The sequence below is a fragment of the Palaemon carinicauda genome, chromosome 9 (genome assembly GCF_036898095.1).
Source record: "Palaemon carinicauda isolate YSFRI2023 chromosome 9, ASM3689809v2, whole genome shotgun sequence".
Lineage (NCBI taxonomy): Eukaryota > Metazoa > Arthropoda > Malacostraca > Decapoda > Palaemonidae > Palaemon > Palaemon carinicauda.
Genome location: NC_090733.1, coordinates 57,979,678 through 58,002,448, shown reverse-complemented (window position 1 = coordinate 58,002,448; position 22,771 = coordinate 57,979,678). Strand labels below are relative to the sequence as shown.

The following is a 22,771-nucleotide window of genomic DNA, read 5'->3' as shown; positions in this document are numbered from 1 at the left end:
ATATACACTGACTCCCCTGGCGTTATAACTAGTAAGGTTGGTTCTCCAGTCGGGACATCTGATCATGCCTTGATTTCATTAGTAGTGAAGACTGAGCAGCCTGTCCCTGTATATATCATACTCTTGTAAAATTTATATAAAATCCCAAGCAGAATGGAATGGGATTTTGCATGATCTTTTGTGCTTGAATTGGTCACAATTATATAGTAGTGTAGATCCTGTTGTCCCTTTGAATGAGAATATAGTCAACATAATTGATAGGCGTATCCCTTCTCGTGTGCTAAGGTACCGAGTGAAGGACAAACCGTGGTTTAATGATGATTGTAGACGTGCTTATTTGGAGAAGCAGGAGGCCTATCATCTTTGTAAGGGTAACAGATCAGATTTGACCGGGAATAACTATACTCAGCTTAGAGCTTTTGCTCAGAGAGTTTATATGCCTCAACTGAAAAGGAGTACAATTTAACCAAAAAAGAAACCCTTTCTGGTACAACTCAGGAACATAAATGGTGGTCTACCCTTAAATCTGCACTCTTTGGTGTAGATGCAACAGTTCCTCCTTTACTTAAACCAGATGGCTCAGTCACTCATTATCCAAAGAAAAAGGCAACCCTTTTGGCTTGTGTTTTTGACAGTAAAAAGAGCAATGAAAAACTTGAACTTCCTCATTCATGTTTTCCTGAGGCTAAACTAACTAGTTTAGCTTTTTGATCTCGTGAAATTAAAGCTCTGTTGATGGACCTTGATGCTTATGGAGGTGTAGACCCAAATGGTATTTTTCCTTTGTTTTTTATAAAGACAGCAGATTTCTTAGCTCCAAAGTTATCTGTTACTTTGCACAAGTTACCTAGAGGAGGAGCTTTTAGCACTTGCTGGAGGATTGGTAATGTTACTCCTCTATGTAAATGTGTTTGTGGTAGCTCAAGTCCCACTGATTACCGCCCAATTTCCATAACTCCCATATTATCTAAAGTTTTTGAGAGTCTTCTGGCAAAACGTTTTAATATGTTTGCTGAAGGTAATCATCTATTCCCTAGTTTGCAATTTGGTATTCGTAAAGGCCTTGGGAGCATGTGATGCCCTTCTTACAATCTCCAATGCTGTACAGATATCCCTTGATTGTGGTCAGGAAGTTCGTATGATTGGCCTAGATTTTAGTGCTGCCTTTGACCGTGTTAATCATGAGGCCCTTGTTTTCAAACTCAAACAGTTGGGAGTGGGTGGGTCGTTTCTTAGCATTATTATTGATTTTTTAAGTAATAGATCTCAAAGAGTTGTTGTTGATGGGCACCATAGTGAGTATAGGAATGTGATATCCGGTGTTCCACAGGGTAGTGTTCTTGGCCCATTACTTTTCATACTATATACACATGACATGTGGTTTGGCCTAGAAAACAAGCTTGTTGCATATGCAGATGATGCTACTCTCTTTGCATCAATTCCCTCCCCTGAATGTAGATCTGGGGTGGGTGAATCCCTTAATAGAGATTTAGCTACAATTAGTGCATAGTGCAAATTATGGGGTATGAAGTTGAATCCCAACAAAACTCAAAGTTTGATTGTAAGTAGGCCAAGGACGCTAGCTCCTCAACATCTGGACCTCTGTATTGATGTTTCTTTAAATTTGTATGACTTTTAAAATTTTGGGTGTGATTCTCAACAGAAAATTTACTTTTGAGAAACACATTAGGTCTGTGTCTTCTTCAATTGCACAAAAAATTGGCTTATTGAGAAAGTCTTTTAAGATTTTCCGTGATCAATCTATTCTGAAGAAGTGTTTTAATTCTTTCATTCTACCTTGTTTTGAGTATTGTTCTCCTGTCTGGTGTTCAGCCGCTGATTCTCATCTTAATTTGTTGGACAGAAACTTACGATCTATTAAATTTCTTATTCCTGATCTAGATATTAATCTTTGGCACAGTCATTCAATTAGTTCATTATGCATGTTGCATAAGATTTTTCATAACTCTGACCATCCTTAACATTCAGATCTCCCTGAACAATTCTATCCTGTTCGTAATACTAGGCCTGCAGTTAATTCTAATAGCCAAGCCTTTTCCATCATGAGGCTCAATACTACACAGTATTCTAGAAGTTTTATCCCAGCAGTGACCAAGTTGTGGAATGATCTTACAAATCGGGTGGTTGAATCAGTAGAACTTCAAAAGTTCAAAGTTGGAGCAAATATTTTTTTGTTGACCAGGCTGACATGAGTCTTTTTATAGTTTACACTATATATGATATATGTGTTTTTGACGTTGTTAATAGTTTATATAGGACATATCTGATTGACGTTACTGTTTTAGAATGATTTATTGTTAACTTGTTCTCATCATTTATTTATTTCCTTATTTCCTTTCCTCACTTGGCTATTTTTCCCTATTGGAGCCCTTGGGCTTATAGCATCTTGCTTTTCCAACTAGGGTTGTAGCTTGGCTAGTAATAATAATAATAATAATATAACACATCGTGTTTCTGATTTGGCACATGAGGAAACTGTTCTTTCCAAAACAAGATATATCTCCCGGTACGATGGAACCTACTTTCTTTTGAAGAAATTTGCATATCCTAAAATAATTCCCTGTACTCCCTTTTGACTGAGTAATAAGCCACTTAGGTGGTTTTGACTTTCACTGGGAGGGTACAGCCAACTCAATCCAATCTGCAGGTTTGTATATACAGGCTATCTACATCCTTAGGTACCCCATCACAAAGAGCACCCTTGATATTCAAACTATTGATTTTAATATTCATAATATCACTGATTGCATTGAATGCTTCATCATGATTATCAAATGATATCCATGAATCCCATTTGTCATTTTCAAGCCTCATTCGAATTTCTTTGATATTGCCATAACATTGAAATGTTTTATACAGCACATCAAAATTAGTTTTCATGGGAATATGAGTGACATGAAGGATTCGCAGATTTCTTATTTTACCCAAATTACTTGGTTTTGAACATTCGTAGAATGGTACTTTAGAGTTTCCAGGTTGTCACAAGAGGGGTTGTTTTGTAGAGAAGAAGCAAGCCAATTATCCATCTCGCATCATCGCATCAGAGGATGTCAGTCCATCTATCCCACGTGAGAAGACGCTTCAGCAAGGATCAGTCCTCTATTAGAGGGGGGCTGCCTTTCTTTTGGGTGGGAGTACAATAACCAGTGGGGGTGGGTAGTTACCCCTTTCCACTGACGACTCCAATACCTGGCGTCACCCCTTACCCGCAAATATGGGTGACTTAAAACCGAATCACTGGAGCCCAACTCTTAACGGACTAAGTTTGCATGCAATTGGGACCGCCAGAGGGTATGGCATCTAAATTTGTATAGGTTAAGATGGCATGCCATCCATCCCACACTGCGCAAACTCCAAAGAAGCAGCCAAACTATAATCAAACAGGCCAAAGTCATCACAAGTTCATGCCCACGAAGAAGAGATGGGAGAGTAAAGGAAATAACCAAAATTAAAAGAGAAAGTGCTGACTAATTTAGTTGGATCAACAATTGAGAACCAAGGTCCAGTGGGAGAGCAGTTCCCACCTTTCATCAAAGCCCAGCTGCTAATCCCTAAGCCCCCCATCCTCGTCAAGGCTTCAGCATCTGTGAGGTTACAACTAAGATGGTGTGAGCACATGTTGAGGCTGGATGGTGGGAAGAGGAGGGCTTGGGAGGAACCTCCTGTTAAGTGGAGAAGATAGAGAGGGAGGCAGGGAATTAGATGGCGAGATAAGGTGAAAGATATGGAGAGAAAAGGTTTGGTGGAAGAGGATGCCTATGATAAAATTGCCTTCTATCAAAGGGCGCATCCGGCAATCAAACCCTAAGTGTAGGGATATCGATGGGAAAGAAGATGGATAATAAGACACTCCATACAGAAGTAATATAGCAAAGTATCCCAGTTTAAAAACTCCACTTTACATAAGAACCATACTATAAATGAAAATATAGTAAATATCATAAACACATCATCTATCAGTTTAGTTACTAGTAATTAAAAAATACTAAAACTTAATTATTTGGCTTGAATAAGAAATGAATTATGCTTACCTCAAAGAACATGCTGTAGATTTTAGTTTCTATGGTGTCCCACATATCATCAGGATACTGACTATTGAATTTTTCTACAAAATCATGACAGTACATCTGTAATATCAAGTAAAATAATTACTCATTACAATTATGATATACTGTAAAGAAGAAAATCATCATTCTTAACATTATGTGACAGATCTGATGGGTTAAAATTAAATCTTTTCACATCTTACAAGAAGCATCCAAAAACAAAAATCTATACCTTTTAGAATCTATTTTCAAACTTCTATACTATTAAATATCACAAATTTTTAGTAATTTGTATTTTTCCTAACATACTTACCGAGAACTACTTTCTTAGGAGGTACCTGGAATCTCCTCTCAACCGACCAGAGTTTTGTGTAGTTTACAGTGAGCCCTCGCTACTTCGCGGTTCGACCATCGCGGATTCACGACTTTGCGGACTTTTTTCATTAAATACAGCATCCGATTTCATCAGCAAACCACTATTTTTGGGGGGAAACATCATTTTATTCTAAAAAATTGCTACTCTTTAAATACTTAATTGCACATTAAGAAAGCGTGTACTTTTGTTTTTATATTTCGGGTGTGTTTTAAAAATCGAGTATTGTTGACTTCTTTTTGTTTTACTTTTGGCTGTGATCAGATCAGCTGACGTCTAGCTGCCGGTCTCAAGAATATGCGCGTACGAAGTATTGTTTATACCATTTCTTAACTTATTCAAACCATCTATACAGTTGATATTACATAAGCACCAATGTGTTATAACCTATCATATTTTTTTGTTTATTACATTTAAAACTACTCTCTCTCTCTCTCTCTCTCTCTCTCTCTCTGTGGGCTACTTTTCACTACCTCTCATTCCTTACCTCTATCTCACTAACAAATGAAAACTTTGTTGTTTCACAAAGTTTCATTTATATTGAAAATCAATCATGATTCAATTTTCCTTACTTTCTCCAATCTTGCACTGTCACATCGAACGTTATAGCGGTAACTTAATTGTTCGACAACTTTAAAAATCGGCCTAGTACTTGCTTCTTCTCTTACTTTTTTTTTTTTTTTTTAGATGGTTTCATAATTGAGGGGGGTAAAAGTTGACTTATAACTGAAGTTAGGAAAAGTATTTTGGATATGGAATAGATAATCATCTTTAGTAGGAACAGTTTAGAATTATCGTAAATTATCATTCGGTCATTAGCGGCAGTTTGTTATTGTTGATTAAACACACACAAAAAAAAAAAAAAAAAAAAAAAAAAAAACAAGTTTTCCTGCTTTGCTACGTATGTAGGATTTTATATAGATACGGTAAATAATATTTGTAATAACATATTTACTAAAAGCTTTTAATATCATTAATTATCACTTTCATCATGCGCGTTTAATGCCTTCGTTTTCGTTTGTTTATTACGATCGAAGATGGACCGTACAGTAAATGAATGGAAGGTTTCCGTTTCAGGCGGCGTCATAAAGAAAAACATTATATAAATGGCATTCATTTCCTTTATTTGGAAGTCCTAAGAAAAATTAAGTAAAACATTGGTAATAACAAAATCAACATATAATCAATACTTGGTAAGATTGCTGTCGATGCAAAAACTAACCTATACATAGATGTGTAAATGCGTCTGTTTCTTCATTATGATCAGAGATAAACATAAACAAAACATTGGTTGTCATTTTTTATCGTGATTTTTGGCGTGTTTAAGAAACGCATGATATAAAATCGCTTTTAATATTTGTGCTTGTTTTAGTTTAGGGTACTGTAGTACATGCATTAAGTGTTCTGTACATTAAAGGGTAGTTTGTTAACAGTACTACGTAAAGGGAAGGTTTTAAAAGTCTGAATATACATGTTAATTAAATACGTAAATATGGTGTCCCTACTTCGCGGATTTTCAGCTATCGCGGCCGGGTTTGGAACCTATCTACCACGATAAACGAGGGTTCACTGTACCCTACTTCCGTTTTTTGTGAGGACTACCCCAGGCGGAAGGATACGTGCCCTGAGGCTAGTCCCGAGCCAGGTCGCGTGTTAGCTTGGGTCTCAACCCTCAGTAAGTTCTTGGATGTTAAAAATTAACTAAGGGTCAGAAAGGCACTCGGGGAAGGAAGGGAGGGTCATTACCCGAAAGTAGTTCTCGGTAAGTATGTTAGGAAAAATACAAATTACTAAAAATTTGTGATTTGTTCCAACACAGAGACTTACCTCGGACTACTTTCTTAGGTGACTTACACTTTAGGAGGTGGGAGTGTCTACCTGACCTAGACCCAACTAAGCAGAACGGCTGTGAACCTAGATTAGGAGACTAGGTTCCAAAGGTTGTCGGAAAACGAACCGTAGGAAAAACTACACAAAGAGCTCACACTAGTGTCTAAGTACTCACCCTTAAAAAATTTCTTGCTTTTGTGTTCAGTGACGAAACTGTGAAGTCATGTCTTGTGCAGTCTCTATTTGGTCAAATCTCCGGGGAAAGAAGAGAAAAGAGAATATAAGGGGAAAAGGGAAAACAAACCTGTGTCTTTTTGGTCTTGATAAGCGCGATTATACCTGGGGCTTTGGCCGTTAAATCGCTTGGAGCGCGGAGATGACTGTCCCAATAGAGAACCCGTCTAGAGACTTCCTCGAGCATTCCTTGAGGTAGTGGACTGTGAACGTAGATTGGTTCGACCAGGTGCCTGCCCTGAGGATCTGCGCTACTGCCATGTTTCTCTCAAAGGCAAGAGAGGTACTTATACCCCTAATGTCATGTGGTCTGGGATTACCTGGTAGGGGAAGACCGGCACTACTATAAGCCTTGATGATCACCTGTTGAAGCCAAAAGGAGATGGTATTCTTAAAGACCGGCTTTCTCACCGTGCCCGTGGAGACGAAGAGGTTCTTGATACCAGGCCGGAGACTGGCAGTCCTCTCCAGATATTTCCTTACGGCCCTGACTGGACACAACTTCAAATCTTCCGGATTACCTGACCGAGGAATTGCTGGAACAGTGAACCCTTCGAATTTTGGATCCCAGACAGCTGGATTTTGTGTTTTAGCCACAAACGTAGGAACGAACTTGAAGGAAACCTCACGCCAACCTCTTGTATGCGAGACTTCGTAGGACAAACCATGGATCTCGCCCACTCTCTTAGATGAAGCCAAAGTCAACAGGAAGACCGTCTTGAGCGTGAGATTTCTATCTACTATGTCCTTCAAAGGTTCAAATGGTGGCTCACTCAGCATTTTCAGAACTCTAGCTACATCCCATTGCGGCACCCTGGAGGCATGGGGAGGACAGGTTTGCTCAAAGCTCCTGATGAGCATAGAGATGTGCCTAGAGGAACCCAGATCAACGCCTTTCAGGAGGAAAACTTGGCCTAACGCTGCACAGACTCCCTTGATGGCTGGAATTGACATGCCAACCACGTCCCTGAGGTGTACGAGGAAATCCGCAATGTCCGGAATCGAGGATCTTAAGGGCTTGATGTTTCTGGAGGCACACCATTTCGTGAAAGTGGCACATTTTGCCTGGTACACCGCTGCCGATGAGTGCCTCAGATAACGAGACATTCTTTCAGCTATTCCTGCCGAATAGATTGTGAGCCGTCCTTACTCTGTTGAGCACTTATTATTATTATTATTATCCAAGCTACAACCCTAGTTGGAAAAGCAAGATGCTATAAGCCCAAGGGGCTCCAACAGGAAAAAATATCCCAGTGAGGAAAGGAAATAAGGAAATAAATAAATGAAGAGAACAAATTAACAAAAAATCATTCTAAAAAAAGTAACAACGTCAAAACAGACATGTCATATATAAACTATTAACAACATCAAAAACAAATATGTCATAAATAAACTATAAAAAGACTCATGTCCGCCTGGTCAACAAAAAAGCATTTGCTCCAACTTTGAACTTTTGAAGTTCTACTGATTCAACTACCCAATTAGGAAGATCATTCCATAACTTGGTAACAGCTGGAATAAAACTTCTAGAGTACTGCGTAGTATTGAGCCTCATGATGGAAAAGGCCTTGCCTGATCAATGTGAAGGGAAGAAAGGCATATACGTCGAGATTGTCCCACCTGTGTTGAAAGGCATCTTCCAATGCCGCCTTTGGATCTGGGACAGGAGAACAGAATACGGGGAGTTGTGCGTTCAGTCTGGTTGCGAAGAGGTCCATCACCGGCGAACCCCACTTTTGGATAATGAGTCTTGCTACCTCTGGATGAAGGGACCATTCGGTCCCCACCACCTGGCCCATTCTGCTGAGTCCGTCGGCTAGGACATTCCTCTTTCCCGGAATGAATCTTGCTGTTATTACGACTTGTTACGACTCGGCCCAATCCAGAATCTCCATGAGATCGCACAACTCCTTCGATTTTAGACCGCCTTGCTTCTTTATGTAGGCTACCACTGTGGCGTTGTCGCACATTAACGCCACTGTGTTTCCCCTTAGAAGACCGACGAACTGAAGGCACACTTTCTGAACGGCCCACATCTCCAGGACGTTGATATGCTGAGTCTTTTCCACCTCCGTCCAAGAGTCCCTTGCTGACTTCCCGAGAAGGTGAGCTCCCCATCCTTCCTTGGAGGCGTCCGTGAAGAGGAGCATCTCCGGGGGCTCCGCTGCGAAGGGCATCCCCTTGAGGGTGTTTGCTCGGTCCCTCCACCACTCCAGGGATTGCCTCGTCTCTGGAAGAACAGGAATTATTTCGTAGGGCGAACCTACCTGGTTCCAGAGTCCCTTCAGGTTCCATTGGATGGTCCTGAGTTTCATCCTCCCTTGGGGAACCAGCTTCTCCAATGAAAATAGATGGCCTATCAATCTCTGCCAATCCTTCGCTCTCCTGGGCTGTCCTGATAGGAAGGGACGGAGGACTTGGTCCAGGTTGTTCAGCCTTTCCTCTGATGGGAAGACTCTCACTAGTCGGGAGTCTAGAACCATCCCCAAGTACGTCATCCTGGTGGAGGGAGACAGGTGCGACTTCTCCAGGTTGATGGTGATACCCAGAATTGCAGTAGCTTCGAGCCTTGCTCCTTCAAAACTGCCTCTGAGGAAGAAAGGAGCAACCAGTCGTCCAGGTAGTGAATCAGATGAATTCCCCGTTCGTGAGCCCATATGGAGACAGTCATGAAGATTCTCGTGAAAATTTGGGGCGCTGTCGACAGGCTGAAGCAAAGAGTCTTGAATTGCAAGACATGGCTATCCCACTTCACCCGAAGGTACTTTCTGCTGGAGGGGTGAATAGGGATCTGGAAATAGGCGTCCTTGAGATCTATGGAAATCATGAAGTCTCCTTCTCTCAAGGACTCCAAGACCGACTTCGGGGTGTCCATCTTGAAGCTGGTCTTGCACACAAACTTGTTGAGGGCCGACAGATCTATGACTGGTCTCCAACCTCCCGTCGCTTTCTCCACCAGGAAGAGGCGGCTGTAGAACCCTGGACCTGGTTGCAGTACTGTTTCCATTGCCCCTTTTGCTAACATAGTGGAGACTTCTTCTTGTAAGGCCTCCCTCTTCATGGGGTCCCTGGGGGCTAACCACTCCGCCTGACTTGCTGGGATAAGAGGTGGAGGATCTGCCAGGAACGGAAGCCTGTACCCCTCTTTCAACACTGTTACCGTCCAGGGTTCTGCTCCGTGATTCTTCCATGCTTGCCAAAATTGTTTGAGGCATCCCTCTACCTGAGGCTTTGGCAGGAGTGGGGGGCCTCTCACCCTACCTCCTTCTGGAGGAGCGACCTGACCGTCCTCTCCTGGAAGCTGAGTGGGCTGTTCTATAGGAGGCTGGGGCTGTGGGATCGCCCCTGCGGGAGGGCTGCGAAGGCTGAGACCACAGGGATGCCGGGGCCTCTCTCCTCACATGGTTGGGGGGGCTCGAGACGTCGACGGTCCATCCGGTGGAGGCCTTCTGTAAGTGGGCCTCCTCATGGCATGAGGTCTGGGAGTGTTCACTTCCTCCCGTTTCAGAAGTTTCTCAACCACTTCTTCTGTCTGTTTCAGGGGAAAGAGTCCGTCACCCCACACAGGAAGGTTCCTCAAAGTCCTCGCCTCCCTGTCCGGCATACGTCTGAACAATTTATTCAAGACTGTGTCCCTTCTTCGCAGGACCCAGTTGGCGGATAACGCTAGGGACTGAAAAGTTAGGAACTTCAAGGACCGCCCTCCGGAGCTGATAAGTTCCTTCAACAGTGCTTGGTTGGACGGAACTGCAGGGTCGGAGGAAGCCTGGATGCCTACTAGTGTCGAGGCTCACCAGTCTAACCAAGAGGCGACGTTGACGAGATCTTTGGACATCTCCTCCATCATCGTCGCCTCCGATGGAGAAAAACAGATAGGTGCTGAAGCAGCTCTGTCCTCCGAAGCCCCCTGACCTAAAACTTCTAGGGAGTCTTCCAATTTGCTGGCTCCTTGTGGCTGTCCTTCCGTCCAATAGTATTTACTTTGGGATTTCAACCCCTGGAGTAACTTAGAGGAACTCTGAACTTTGGAACCTTCAGCGTTTCGTGCCAAAACCTTGTCTATGTGAGAACGGCCAAGCCTCACATCTCTGGCCACAGGTAGGGCTAAGGAGGGCTTCTGTTGAACGGGTTACTCCATTAGCCTATTAAGGCTAGACCGCCAGGCATCCTTGTCGGAAGGAAGCGGTTCCTCAATCCTGTGGTGTTGACGAATCAGACCAATGACCCACCTATAAGCGGAGTCCTCCGCTGGCGCGGCTTCAGTGTCGCCGTCCGTGCCCTCCGTCCGAGGTTGAGGAACCGTACTGACGGGGGCCTCCGCACTAGGTTGTGGTCTGAGGATGGGCATTGCGGAGGGTGCGGGAACCTCCGTACTCCGTTTGCCTTTCTTCAAGGGGGGGGGGGGGGGGGGCGAGGCTTCCGTGGGTTTGCCCGACGGAGGAAGCCGTCCCTCTATATCGCTCGGCTGAGCTAACTCGGACGAGGCTGCCCGTCCGAAAAGGCGACTCCCTCCGCTGGGCGGGTAGAGACGCCTGTTTCGAGGCCTTACGCCTGTCCGAAGAGCCACTTGGGTCTTTTTGAGGGTCAACTCTATGGCTGGTGGAGGCCCTTCTAGGACTGTCTCCGGGAAGCCAACCCGTAGTGCTCGAGAGAGTAGTAAAGTCCGCGAGCTTACTGCGGGGAACGAGGACCCATTGCTCCTTCGGTGAACTGCTCCTCCTGGCTTTCCTCCTCGGGGACCTTGAACGCTTCCTCCCATGTCGTGACCTAGAGCGGGACCTCGAGGGGGAGCGCCGTCTCCTGGATCTGTCCCTCCTTCGACGGTGTCTTCTCCACGCCTCATCCTCCGACGACAACGATGGCCTACCTCCGAGGACTCCGACGACTCCTCGTAACAGCTCAGAGAGGCGGGCGCGTCCGTTTTCACAATTTTCTGGGTTCCAGATGTCGAAGGCTGAAGGAAGACGTCGGGAACTGCCGATAGAGGGGCTGGGAGAGAGGTCGGACGATCAACATTCTGGAACCAGGACCCAAGGCCGTCCTCCCCCCTCAAAGGTGACCTACAGGGAGTTCTCGGGGGCCCCCATCCGAGAGGATCTTCCAACGGTGAATCTTCTTTTCCTGGGGCTCCTTCAGCTGCGGAGGCACCTGAAACATAAATCCAAGAAGCTGGTGAAGATACAGGGACATCTTTATTCCACATAGGGTCGTCCGAAGAGACGTGCCCCCCAAGCACAAGGGCATCGTCTTGCGGACCCTCACTCATTAAACCTGTAAAGGATCAGCAACCCCAGAATCCCGAAGACACGACTCCTGGGGAAGAACCATTGGTTTCTTCCCCGCAACGGACTTACCTCGTCCCCTACTCTGGGTAGGGGATGAAGAAGGGACCCTGTCAGACTTCTCTCCTGTAGACGTCGCGAGCGAAGAAATGCTGGTCTTCCTGGGCGAGCGTTTAGATGACTTCTTCTTCGTTCCAAACGTCACCCACTGCACTTCACTCCACGAAACACACTCCGGACACGTGTCCGAAGGAGAGCAAACTCTACCCCTGCACGAAGAGCAAAGGGAGTGAGGGTCCACCTCAGGCTTAGACAAGAACGCACCACACGACTTTCCAGCCTTAGGCCCAGGACAACGGCGGTGATGCTCCATACCGCACTAGCACAATACCGCAAGACACAGGAACGCAGCGGGGAAGGATAACAAGGGCAAGAGAACACTTTAAAAACACAAGGGAAAACAAGTGAACACGCGAGAGCACAAGGGAAAGTATAGCGGGCCCCGTGGGAACACGTGGGACACACGAGTCGGGGACACAAAGGGTCGCACTGAGACAAGGAGAGCGTCGAGATGATATCACGACGCAACCAGAGAACTTACTGAGGGTCGAGACCCAAGCTAACACGCGACCTGGCTCGGGACTAGACTCAGGGCACGTATCCTTCCACCTGGGGTAGTCCTCACAGAAAACGGAAGTAGGGTAAACTACACAAAACTCTGGTCGGTTGAGACGAGATTCCAGGTACCTCCTAAGAAAGTAGTTTGAGGTAAGTCTCTGTGTTGGAACAACTCACAATATCAGACTCATCCTAACACATTTAGCTAAGCATCTATGGTGCCTATAATTAGAAAAACTCAGATAAAAAGAAATTTAGGAAAACCAGCCTGGATAACAAAGTCGTGAGAGGGTGCTATTACTCAGTGTATGAATGCAATGTACTGGAACACACTCTCCTTTACAGTAAATATGAGTTAAATACATAGTAATGTGTACTAAACACAATTTTTTTCTCAAATTCCATTTTACTCCAACTGTTTCTAAAGAATCTTTGGTTGCTATATATCTTGTGCATGGCATCTGATTGTTGAGTGATGATAATTCAATTGAGCAATGTATACATTACAAAATAATACATACTGTGAATCGTTATAGCTGCAATGTATATAGCAGATTACAATATATTGTATTTTATTTTGTTGTTAAATACTGTATTAGTTATATCTACAGTCTTTCCTTTGCAATAAAATTACTTTCTTTTCGGCACATTATAATCAAGTCTTTGCAAATGACAGCATTTAAGTTACCGGGATACTTTAGTCAGTGCTTACTACTACTTAAATATGTTCAATAGGCATATCTTTCACTAGAAATACTTATTATACACCAGGATTAAAAACTTTTGTTGATATTGGACATGCCCATTTAAATACAGTACTGTACACCAAAATACCATTAACTTCTATTGTAAGATTTTACTGGCTCCCTAAAATCTTACTAAAAAGGGAAACAGTAGTACCTTGGGTACTGCATCAATCTGCAAGCAGGAACATTTGCACATTAAGGGCATTTCTAGTGGACAAGTATAACGAGAAAAGCACACGATGAGCTAACTCAGCCATGCGGTGTTAATACACACCCCGACCCTTGTTCAGAGCTTAACTCTTCCAGTCTCAGAGCAACACTCATAGAAGCATCCTTTAGTACGCACATCTTTGGAACTTTTATTGTACAGTTGTGACCTCACATTTTTTGTTTTGCTGTGATAACTATTGTTCATCATTAAGACATTTTGTGCTACGTTGTAAAGGTAACAGTATCATGACAATGGTCCCCAAAATAATTATGAAAGATGATAAGGAGATGATTACCATAGATTATGAAAGATGGTAAGGAGATGATTATCATAGAAGTGAAAAGAGGAATTATTGTAAATCATGTACAAAGTAAGCCTGCAACCGGTCTGCCAAAACTTTTTCGGTCATATAAAAGTCAGAATTCTGAACAAAAGTGAAGATATCAAATAATTTGACATTGCAAAATGGGCGTTGACATTGATGAATCAACGGCAATGAGTTCTTAACGTTGAAGGGTTGTGATAGCCTACTGGAAACCTCACTGCTTGGTAATCCGTTGGACAAGGGTTTGATCCCCACTCAAGCTCGATAATTTCTAGTAGTGTCTGCACTCTCACCCTCCTTATGAGGTAGGTATGGGGGGGGGGGAGCCTAAAGCCTGGCCATTCCTGGTTCTAGACTGATGAAGTGAGGGCTTGGATGCTTTTATCATATGTACATATGGTCAGTCTCTAGGGCATTTTCCTGATAGGGCAATGTCACTGTTCCATGCCTCTGACATTCATGAGTGTCCTTTAAACCTTTAACGCATTTCTGCATATATGAATAGATGAGAAGCAGTTATGATGTATTACGATAACCAAAAACCTTATTTGTGAAATAATAATGGTATTGGAGCTGCATAAAGAGCAGCATCATCAAGAGTGTAGAGGAGATTTCAGTTGATGAGCGACAGAGTGACAAACCTCAAACTTCAAGTGAAATTAGGGAGATTTCAAGAAAGTCAGAAACCTTGCCAAATTTGGAATAAATATATTGCCCAGATATGGCTTCAGCAGGGCCAGCAGCTAATTTATTTACCAACAATGTTACGTTTCATTTTCATGGAATTTAAAAAAAAAAGTAATTTCTAGATCAGTTCCTTGTAAAAATTGAATATAAAAATGTAAAAAGAGGCAACTAAATGTCCAAAAAGTAAAAATTAAGTGATTCAGTTAGTGATAATGAACTAACAGAATTATCCCTCGTAGCAGTAATCCCTCCTACTCTCTCTCATCCCCTTCACATCAGCCACAACTCTCACCAAAGGTAAATGCAAGTTAATGTCAATACACGTTCTATTTTTATTTTTATTGTGAATCATTAAATTATATTCACTTCTGATGCAAAGGGTTATAAATTCTTCAATTATGAGCAATGAAACTTTTGAAAATTAGTATATATATGTATTCATGGAAAACCTCTGAAAATTAGTATATATGTGTATTCATGGACATGTGGAACACATCACGTGAATTTCCTTTATTTCTTAGGGGAAAAGTTGTTTTAGTTTATGAGCATTGTATTCTGTGAACTTCTCTCCAGAATGAGTTAAACTCATAAGCCTGAGTACTTTATCATTAAATGGGTGAAGATTTACCAACCCAATGAGTAAAACTTGACTCCTACAGATCTAGCCTGAATAAGTTTGGGTGAAATAAAATACTGTATATATCAAATCTAATTATTAAAAAAATAAGTTAGAATCAAAACCCATGAAAAATACAGATTACGATAAAATATCAGGACAAACTTTTCTTACCGAACATACGTTGTCTTTTAAAAACTGTACATTAAAAAAAATCTATGTTGTATTATTAAAATTGTGTGACACTCACTGTGCTTGGGAACTGTTTTGGGAGGTGTGCATATTGAAAATCCTTTGGTTAATCTTGTATGACTATTCACGATCTTGTTAACATTACTAGCCCTTTTATTCGTCTGGGTTGATGATTTCCAGGTTAGGACATTACGTTTTATTTTTTTCAATTTATCATTTTCCTATTCATTATTTCAAATACTTTATCCTTTTGATATTATGAAATGTTTCATTGTTGCAACATAGTCCATAATGAAGAGTTTAATAACAAGTTTTGGTAAATCTATAGATGATTTAGCAGTGGAATCTGCGTTTTCATTACCAACAATTCTAATATGAACTGGAATTCATCACATTTTAACATTTATCCCTTGACAAAAGAATATTTAAGGAGATCTTTAAGTTGTAATATTATGTCAAATTATCGTCTAACTTAATTTTCCTAAACAGACTTGTTAATAGATGAAGTTGTCATAATATGTAAGTTTAACTTAGTTTTGTATACTTAAATAGATTGTTTTCTATAACATTCAAGGTAAAGAGTGAAATTGTATAAACCTAAATGATAACTACCAAAGCAGACCTCCAGTGACTGACTCAATCCCTCTCTTACTTAATTGATATTAAGACAATGGTCTCATAATCTGACTTGTGATTCATTGCTTGATGTCAACTCTAAGGTTACATGTCGCTAACTATCTAATTCTCACACTGCTGACATTTTTGTTTTGTTAAATTTTATTTTGACATTTCGTTTATATTATGTGGTTTCATATTGTTGAAATATATTTGTAATCAATGTATTTTCCACTTTAATCGACATCTGATTGAATCTATTAAATGGCCCATCAAGATCCCAGTTAAATTTACTAACATCTCATATGACTGAAATACTTGATAAGTGGCTGAACTATTCAAAAACAATAAACAAATTAAAAACCAGACTTTCGTAAATGCAATCAAAGCAAAATTGATAAAAAGGAGACTTGGAATAGGGCACCAACTGATAATTTTTGTGAAAGAATGAAAATGGAAATATTATCAACAAAAGAGTGGTAAAAACTGCAGAGGATTTCTATACAATAGTGATATAAGAAATAACTCTGTCAATAGAAATAATGATACCAAAAGTAACAGAAGGAAAAGTAGAGAGAGCATTTAGACATGAAAGGGCCAGAGCAGTAGGAGAAGATGGCTTAACAGTTAATTTAATAATAGATGGAGGAGATTTAATAATAGTAAACCTTGCCAAACTTTACACAAAATGTCTGAAAGAATGCTCTACACCTACAGCTTGGAAAAACTTACTCATTAAACTAATTCACAAAAGGGAGACAAAAAGACCTGAAAAATTACATCCCAATGTTTATTCTCAGTAATATATAAAATATTTACAAAGATCATATTACGCCGAATAGTAAGATAGCTAGAATTTTATAAACTAAAAGAGCAGTCAGGCTTTAGAAGTGAGTATTCAATGTAATTAACTAGCTGGTAGAAAAATTAACAGAGTATAATAAACCCCAAGGTATGAAATTTATGGAATAGGAGAAAGAAGTTGATTCTGTCAAAACTTCAGCAGTAATGAAAGCCCTTCAAAAACAAGGAATAGATGACTTTCGTGTTTGAACAGTTGAAGCTATCTATACAGGAAGTACAGCGATCCTAAAACAACATAAAGATAGTCAGAAAATTAAGATTGCAGAAGGAGTTAGACAAGGAGACCCCTTCTCTCCTGAATTATTCAGTGTGCCTAGAAGATTTTAAATATTACGATTTGAAAAATATAGGAATTAACATGATGGCAAATACCTCAACAACATAAGATTTGCAGATGATATAGTTCTATTTAGTGAATCATGGGAGAAATTGCAAAAGATGATAGAAGATTTGAATACAGAAATGAGATATGTAGGACTGAAAACTAATATGAATAAAACTAAGATAATGTTAAATGAAAGTGCAAAGACAACAAATAAGGGTTATGAACGAGCCTCTAGAGATTTTTAATAAATATACATACATAGTACAGACTACAAATACTCCTACAGGACATGTTTTCCAGAGGATAAACTAACTAGTTTAGCTTTTCGATCTTGTGAGATTAAAGCTCTGTTGATGGACCTTGATGCTTATGGAGGTGTAGACCCAAATGGTATTTTTCCTTTGTTTTTTTTTATAAAGACAGCAGATTTCTTAGCTCCAAAGTTATCTGTTATCTTGCGCAAGTTAGCAAGAAGAGGAGCTTTTAGTACTTGTTGGAAAATTGGTAATGTTACCCCTCTATGTAAATGTCTTTGTGGTAGCTTAAGTCCCACTGATTACCGCCCAATTTCCATAACTCCCATATTATCTAAAGTTTTTGAACGTCTTCTGGCAAAACGTCTTAAAAGGTTTGCTGAAGGTAGTCATCTATTCCCTAGTTAGCAATTTGGTTTTCGTAAAGGCCTTGGAGCAGGTGATGCCCTTCTTACAATCTCCAATGCTGTACAGAAATCCCTTGATTGTGGTCAGGAAGTTCGTATGATTGGCCTTGATTTTAGTGCTACCTTTGACCGTGTTAATCATGAGGCCCTTGTTTTCGAACTCAAACAGTTGGGAGTGGGTGAGTCGTTTCTTAGCATTATTATTGATTTTTTAAGTAATAGATCTCAAAGAGTTGTTGTTGATGGGCACCATAGTGAGTATAGGAATGTGATATCTGGTGTTCCACAGGGTAGTGTTCTTGGCCCATTACTTTTCATACTATATACAATGACATGTGGTTTGGCCTAGAAAACAAGCTTGTTGCATATGCAGATGATGCTACTCTCTTTGCATTAATTCCATCCCCTGAATGTAGATCTGGGGTTGGTGAATCCCTTAACAGAGATTTAGCTAAAATTAGTGCATGGTGCAAATTATGGGGTAAGAAGTTGAATCCTAACAAAACTCAAAGTATGATTGTAAGTAGGTCAAGGACGGTGGCTCCTCAACATCCGGATCTCAGTATTGATAATGTTTCTTTAAATTTGTATGACTTAAAATTCTAAGTGTGATTCTCGACAGAAAATTTACTTTTGAGAAACACATTAGGTCTGTGTCTTCTTCAATTGCACAAAAATTTGGCTTTTTGAGAAAGTCTTTTAAGATTTTCCGTGATCAATCTATTCTGAAGAAGTGTTTTAATGCTTTCATTCTACCTTGCTTTGAATATTGTTCTCCTGTCGTGTTCAGCTGCTGATTCTCATCTTAATTTGTTGGACAGAAACTTACGATCTATTAAATTTCTTATTCCTGATCTAGATAGTAATCTTTGGCACTGTCGTTCAATTAGTTCATTATGCATGTTGCATAAGATTTTTCTTAACTCTGACCATCCTTTACATTCAGATCTCCCTGGACAATTCTATCCTGTTCGTAATACTAGGCAGGCAGTTAATTCTAATAGCCAGGCCTTCTCCATCATGAGGCTCAATACTACACTGTATTCTAGAATGATCTTCCTAATCGGGTAGTTGAATCAGTAAAACTTCAAAGGTTCAAAGTTGGAGCAAATGTTTTCATGTTGACCAGGCTGACATGAGTCTTTTTATAGTTTATATATGACATATCTTTTTTTGACGTTGTTAATAGTTTATATAGGACATATCTGTTTTGACGTTGTTACTGTTTTTAGAACGATTTATTGTTAATTTATTCTCATCATTTATTTATTTCCTTATTTCCTTTCCTCACTGGGCTATTTTTCCTTATTGGAGCCCTTGGCCTTAAAACATCTAGCTTTTCCAACTAGGGTTGTAGCTTGGCTAGTAATAATAATAATAATAATAATAATGAGACTGAAATTAAAAGAAGGATACACATGGGATGGAAAGCTTTTGGTAAACAAAATGAGATTATGAAATGTAAAATGCCACTTTCTCTAAAAAGAAAAATATTCAATCAGATGGTCCTACCAGTATTAACTTAATTCATCAGCAAATTGGAGCCTTACTAAAGCTATAGAACATAAGCTAGTTACATTTCAAAGAACTAAGTAAAGAACACAAAGTGGTATAACACTATGAGACAAAATAGGCACCATGGATATGAGAAAACTAAAATAGAGAATATTCCAACAACATGCCAGAAGTAGAACTGGACATGGCAGGACATATAGTGAGAATGACAGATAATAGATGGACATGAAGATTAAGAATGGGTCCCTAGAGATTGCAAATGAAGTAGGCAAAGGAAGAGAAGATGATGGATTCACAAGCTAAGAAAACTTGCAGGTATAGACCGGCATAGAAAGACCATAAACAGACGGGAAAGGAAAACAAGTAAGAGGCCTTTGTCCTACAGTGGACTAGCAATGGCTGGTGATGATGATGTAAACTTGTATTCTTTACTGTGTTATGGGGTTCTGATGCAGTGTTAATATATATACACAATTCTTCTCTCTTACCTAAATACTATTAAGACAATGGTCTCCTACACCGACTAGTAATCCATAGCCTGATGTACTCCAAGGAAACAGTGTCACTAACCACCTAATTTTTACACTGTTGAAATATATTTGTAATTGATATATTTTGGATTCTAAATGACATCTGACTGAACCTATCAAATGATTCATCAAGAGCCAAGGGAAACTTATTAACATCTCATAGGAATAATGTCTTGACAAACTAGTTGGTTATGTGAGAAACATTTGAGGGATTCTGTGGATTTTCTTGAATTGGAATAAATGACAAACTTGAAATTCTCCCTATTTTCATATGTTTTTACAATGTCTACACCTAGTAAAATTTCTGACAATTCTGATATAAATACAGGTATTTCATTAGGTAATGAAAGCTGATTGTTTTATCTAATGGTACTAAAGCACAGCCAACACCCATTGAAGATTTAGTAATCAGTATATAGATCATAGTGAGATCTTTTTCTCTGAATATATTCCAAGGTATGGAGTTTAAAGTAACTCAAAACTATAGTTAAATATCTTTTATAAATGAATAAAAGATGAGAGCATATTCTTGTTTTGTTTATGATCCGAGATATATGAAAAAATAGATGGTTAAATAGGTTAATTCTGATGTTTATTTATTGTAATAGCATATTTGCTCTAATTGGGAATGGCGGGTTATGACTGTTTATAAAAAGATCGCTTTGAAAGAAGAGCTTCATTGATGGAGAAGATTGTCAATGCAATTCCTAATGTTAAAAAATCTAGATGCAAGAATAAAGGTGGCTCTCCATTTTCATATAATATTGACATATTTGGTGAAGATCTAAAGGTCCCACTAAAAAGTCTCAGACCCTAAGTGTGTATTAAAATTAAAGACTTCAATGTAGCTTTAGATACCGGTCCATATATTGGGCTGCCATAATCTATTCTCTATAAGACTAATAATTTATAAATTATCAGTAAAACTGACCTCTTTTTACTCCATAATATATGACATAACCACCATAATTTGAGAGCATTATTACATTTAGATTAGATGTAAGATATATGTTCTTTCTGAGTCGAGTATAGAATGTTCGTCCCAAGAATTTAATCTTATCTTTGAACTGAATTTGAAAGTCCCCTAATGTGAGAATTATACCTTGGTTTTGTTCCATTTACTATCTTTGTAAAACATTATAGCTAGGGTTTTATTTTTGCAGAAAGTATGAAATCAACAGATGCACACAAATTTGTGTTTTTCGGTTGGAGTTATTTCTACAGTAATTCTTTGCAATTGATGAAGATGTTTCCAAGAGTAGTATATTTCAAAGTCGTCCATACAAAAGCTACTTTCCAATCTCTGCGGTATTTGGACAACTATGTCATTAACTGTCAATGAAGAAGAGTTCTACTACAGACAATATTATTATTATTACTAGCTAAGCTAAAACCCTAGATGGAAAATCAGGATGCTATAATTGCAAGGGCTCCAACAGGGAAAAATTGCTCAGCGAGGAAAGGATTGATTGATTGATTTGAGGTTTTCTGGGGTGAAGAAAGGAAATAAGGAAATAAATAAACCATCTGAGAAGTGATGAACAATTAAAATTAAATATTTTGAAAATAGTAACATCATTAGAATAGATCTTTCATTATAAATTACAGCAATACCTTGAGGTACGAGTTTAATCTGTTCCCGGACCGAGCTCGTATTTCAATTTTCTTGTATCTCAGATGAATTTTTCCCACATAAAATAACTAACAACAAATGAATCCGTTCCCACCCTCTGAAAAAAGCCCTAAAAACAGTATATTACAGAGGAAAAACTTTTTTTATTGGTTGTAATCAACATTCGACACTAACAAAATAACAAATAGCAATAAACTGGTCATGAAATGTAACATTATTATGGAGTTCTTACCTTTGAGACAGACGATAGCGGCTAACGGTGGCATGTGCAGAGGGGGAGGGAGAGAGGATGGGGGAGGAGAGGGACTTGACGGCAACACGTTCGGTACGCAACACTTTTGTAACAATACGTAACATAACTTTAACTTAAATCTAAATTCAACTTGAATGAAACTAGCAACTTTGAATTTAACTTAAATGTAATTAGCTTACTGTACACACACTTGAAAATAAAATGTTAATCTTACATTACAATAAACTTAATTCTACCCTTTGTTTTAATTCTAATTTTTTTTTACTTTTCTTCTTTTTCCGGCTTGGGTCTTTTTGCCTCGCTTTCACCTGCCCTTTTTGACGGCCTTTTTAAAAGGAACCTATCTAGGGATTTTTCCTTTTGTCTCCCATTCAAAATGTTGCGAAAATGATGCAAGCAAGTGTCGTCACACAAGGCTAACGTACAACCACTCACCAACTTGCCTGGGTGCCTCTTTTCCATGAAATGAGAAAACTTCTACCACCTCGCTAACATGTCTTTGATTTCTGCCGTAGAAAGGCGGCCCTCGTCTTCCACCTCCTCCTCGCTACTGAACTCCTGCAACACCTCCGAATGTTGCATCTCCTGGAGCTCTATCAATTCCTTTGAGGTCTTCCTGATGTTCCTCAACAAGGTTGTTCATGTCTTCCTTGTCTACCTCCAGCCCCATGGACTTTCCAAGAGACACGATTTCATCCATCACAACAGGTTCGGGGTCATCAGGGTCTGTCGTATCGAACCCTTCATAGTCCCTCTCAGCGACGGAAGCTGGCCACAATTTCTTCCACGCTGAATTAAGAGTTCGTCTTGTGACACCTTGCCATGCATCGTCAATAATTTTCAAAAAACGTACGATATTGAAATGTTCCTTCCAAAATTCCTGAAGGCTGAGATTGGTGTCTTCTGTGATATCGAAGCATTTCTTGAATAAATGCTTCGTGTACAGTTTCCTGATGTTAGAAATAACTTATTGGTCCATGGGCTGCAGGAGTTGCGTGGTGTTGGGCGGGAGAAAGGACCTTGATGAACCTGAATTCATCAAGAATGTCCTCTTCGAGACAAGGAGGGTGACCAAGGGCAATGTCGAGGACCAAGAAACATTTCAATGGCAGGTTTTTCACCAGCAAATATTTTTTGACTGCCGAACCAAAGCCTTATCATTAGTGCGCCACATTAAAGATCCTTTAGCTCTTG

At 39.9% G+C, this 22,771-nt stretch overlaps 1 protein-coding gene across 2 annotated transcripts in view; it reads right to left on the bottom strand.

Moving 5' to 3' along the window:
* TTLL12 (Tubulin tyrosine ligase-like 12) overlaps window positions 1-22,771 on the bottom strand; it is a 799,864-nt gene that overhangs the window by 140,698 nt on the left and 636,395 nt on the right. For both annotated transcript variants that reach the window (XM_068380043.1, XM_068380041.1), the window contains one exon: window positions 4,053-4,148. In XM_068380043.1, coding sequence (XP_068236144.1) covers window positions 4,053-4,148 — 96 coding nt within the window. The remainder of the gene's footprint in view (window positions 1-4,052; window positions 4,149-22,771) is intronic.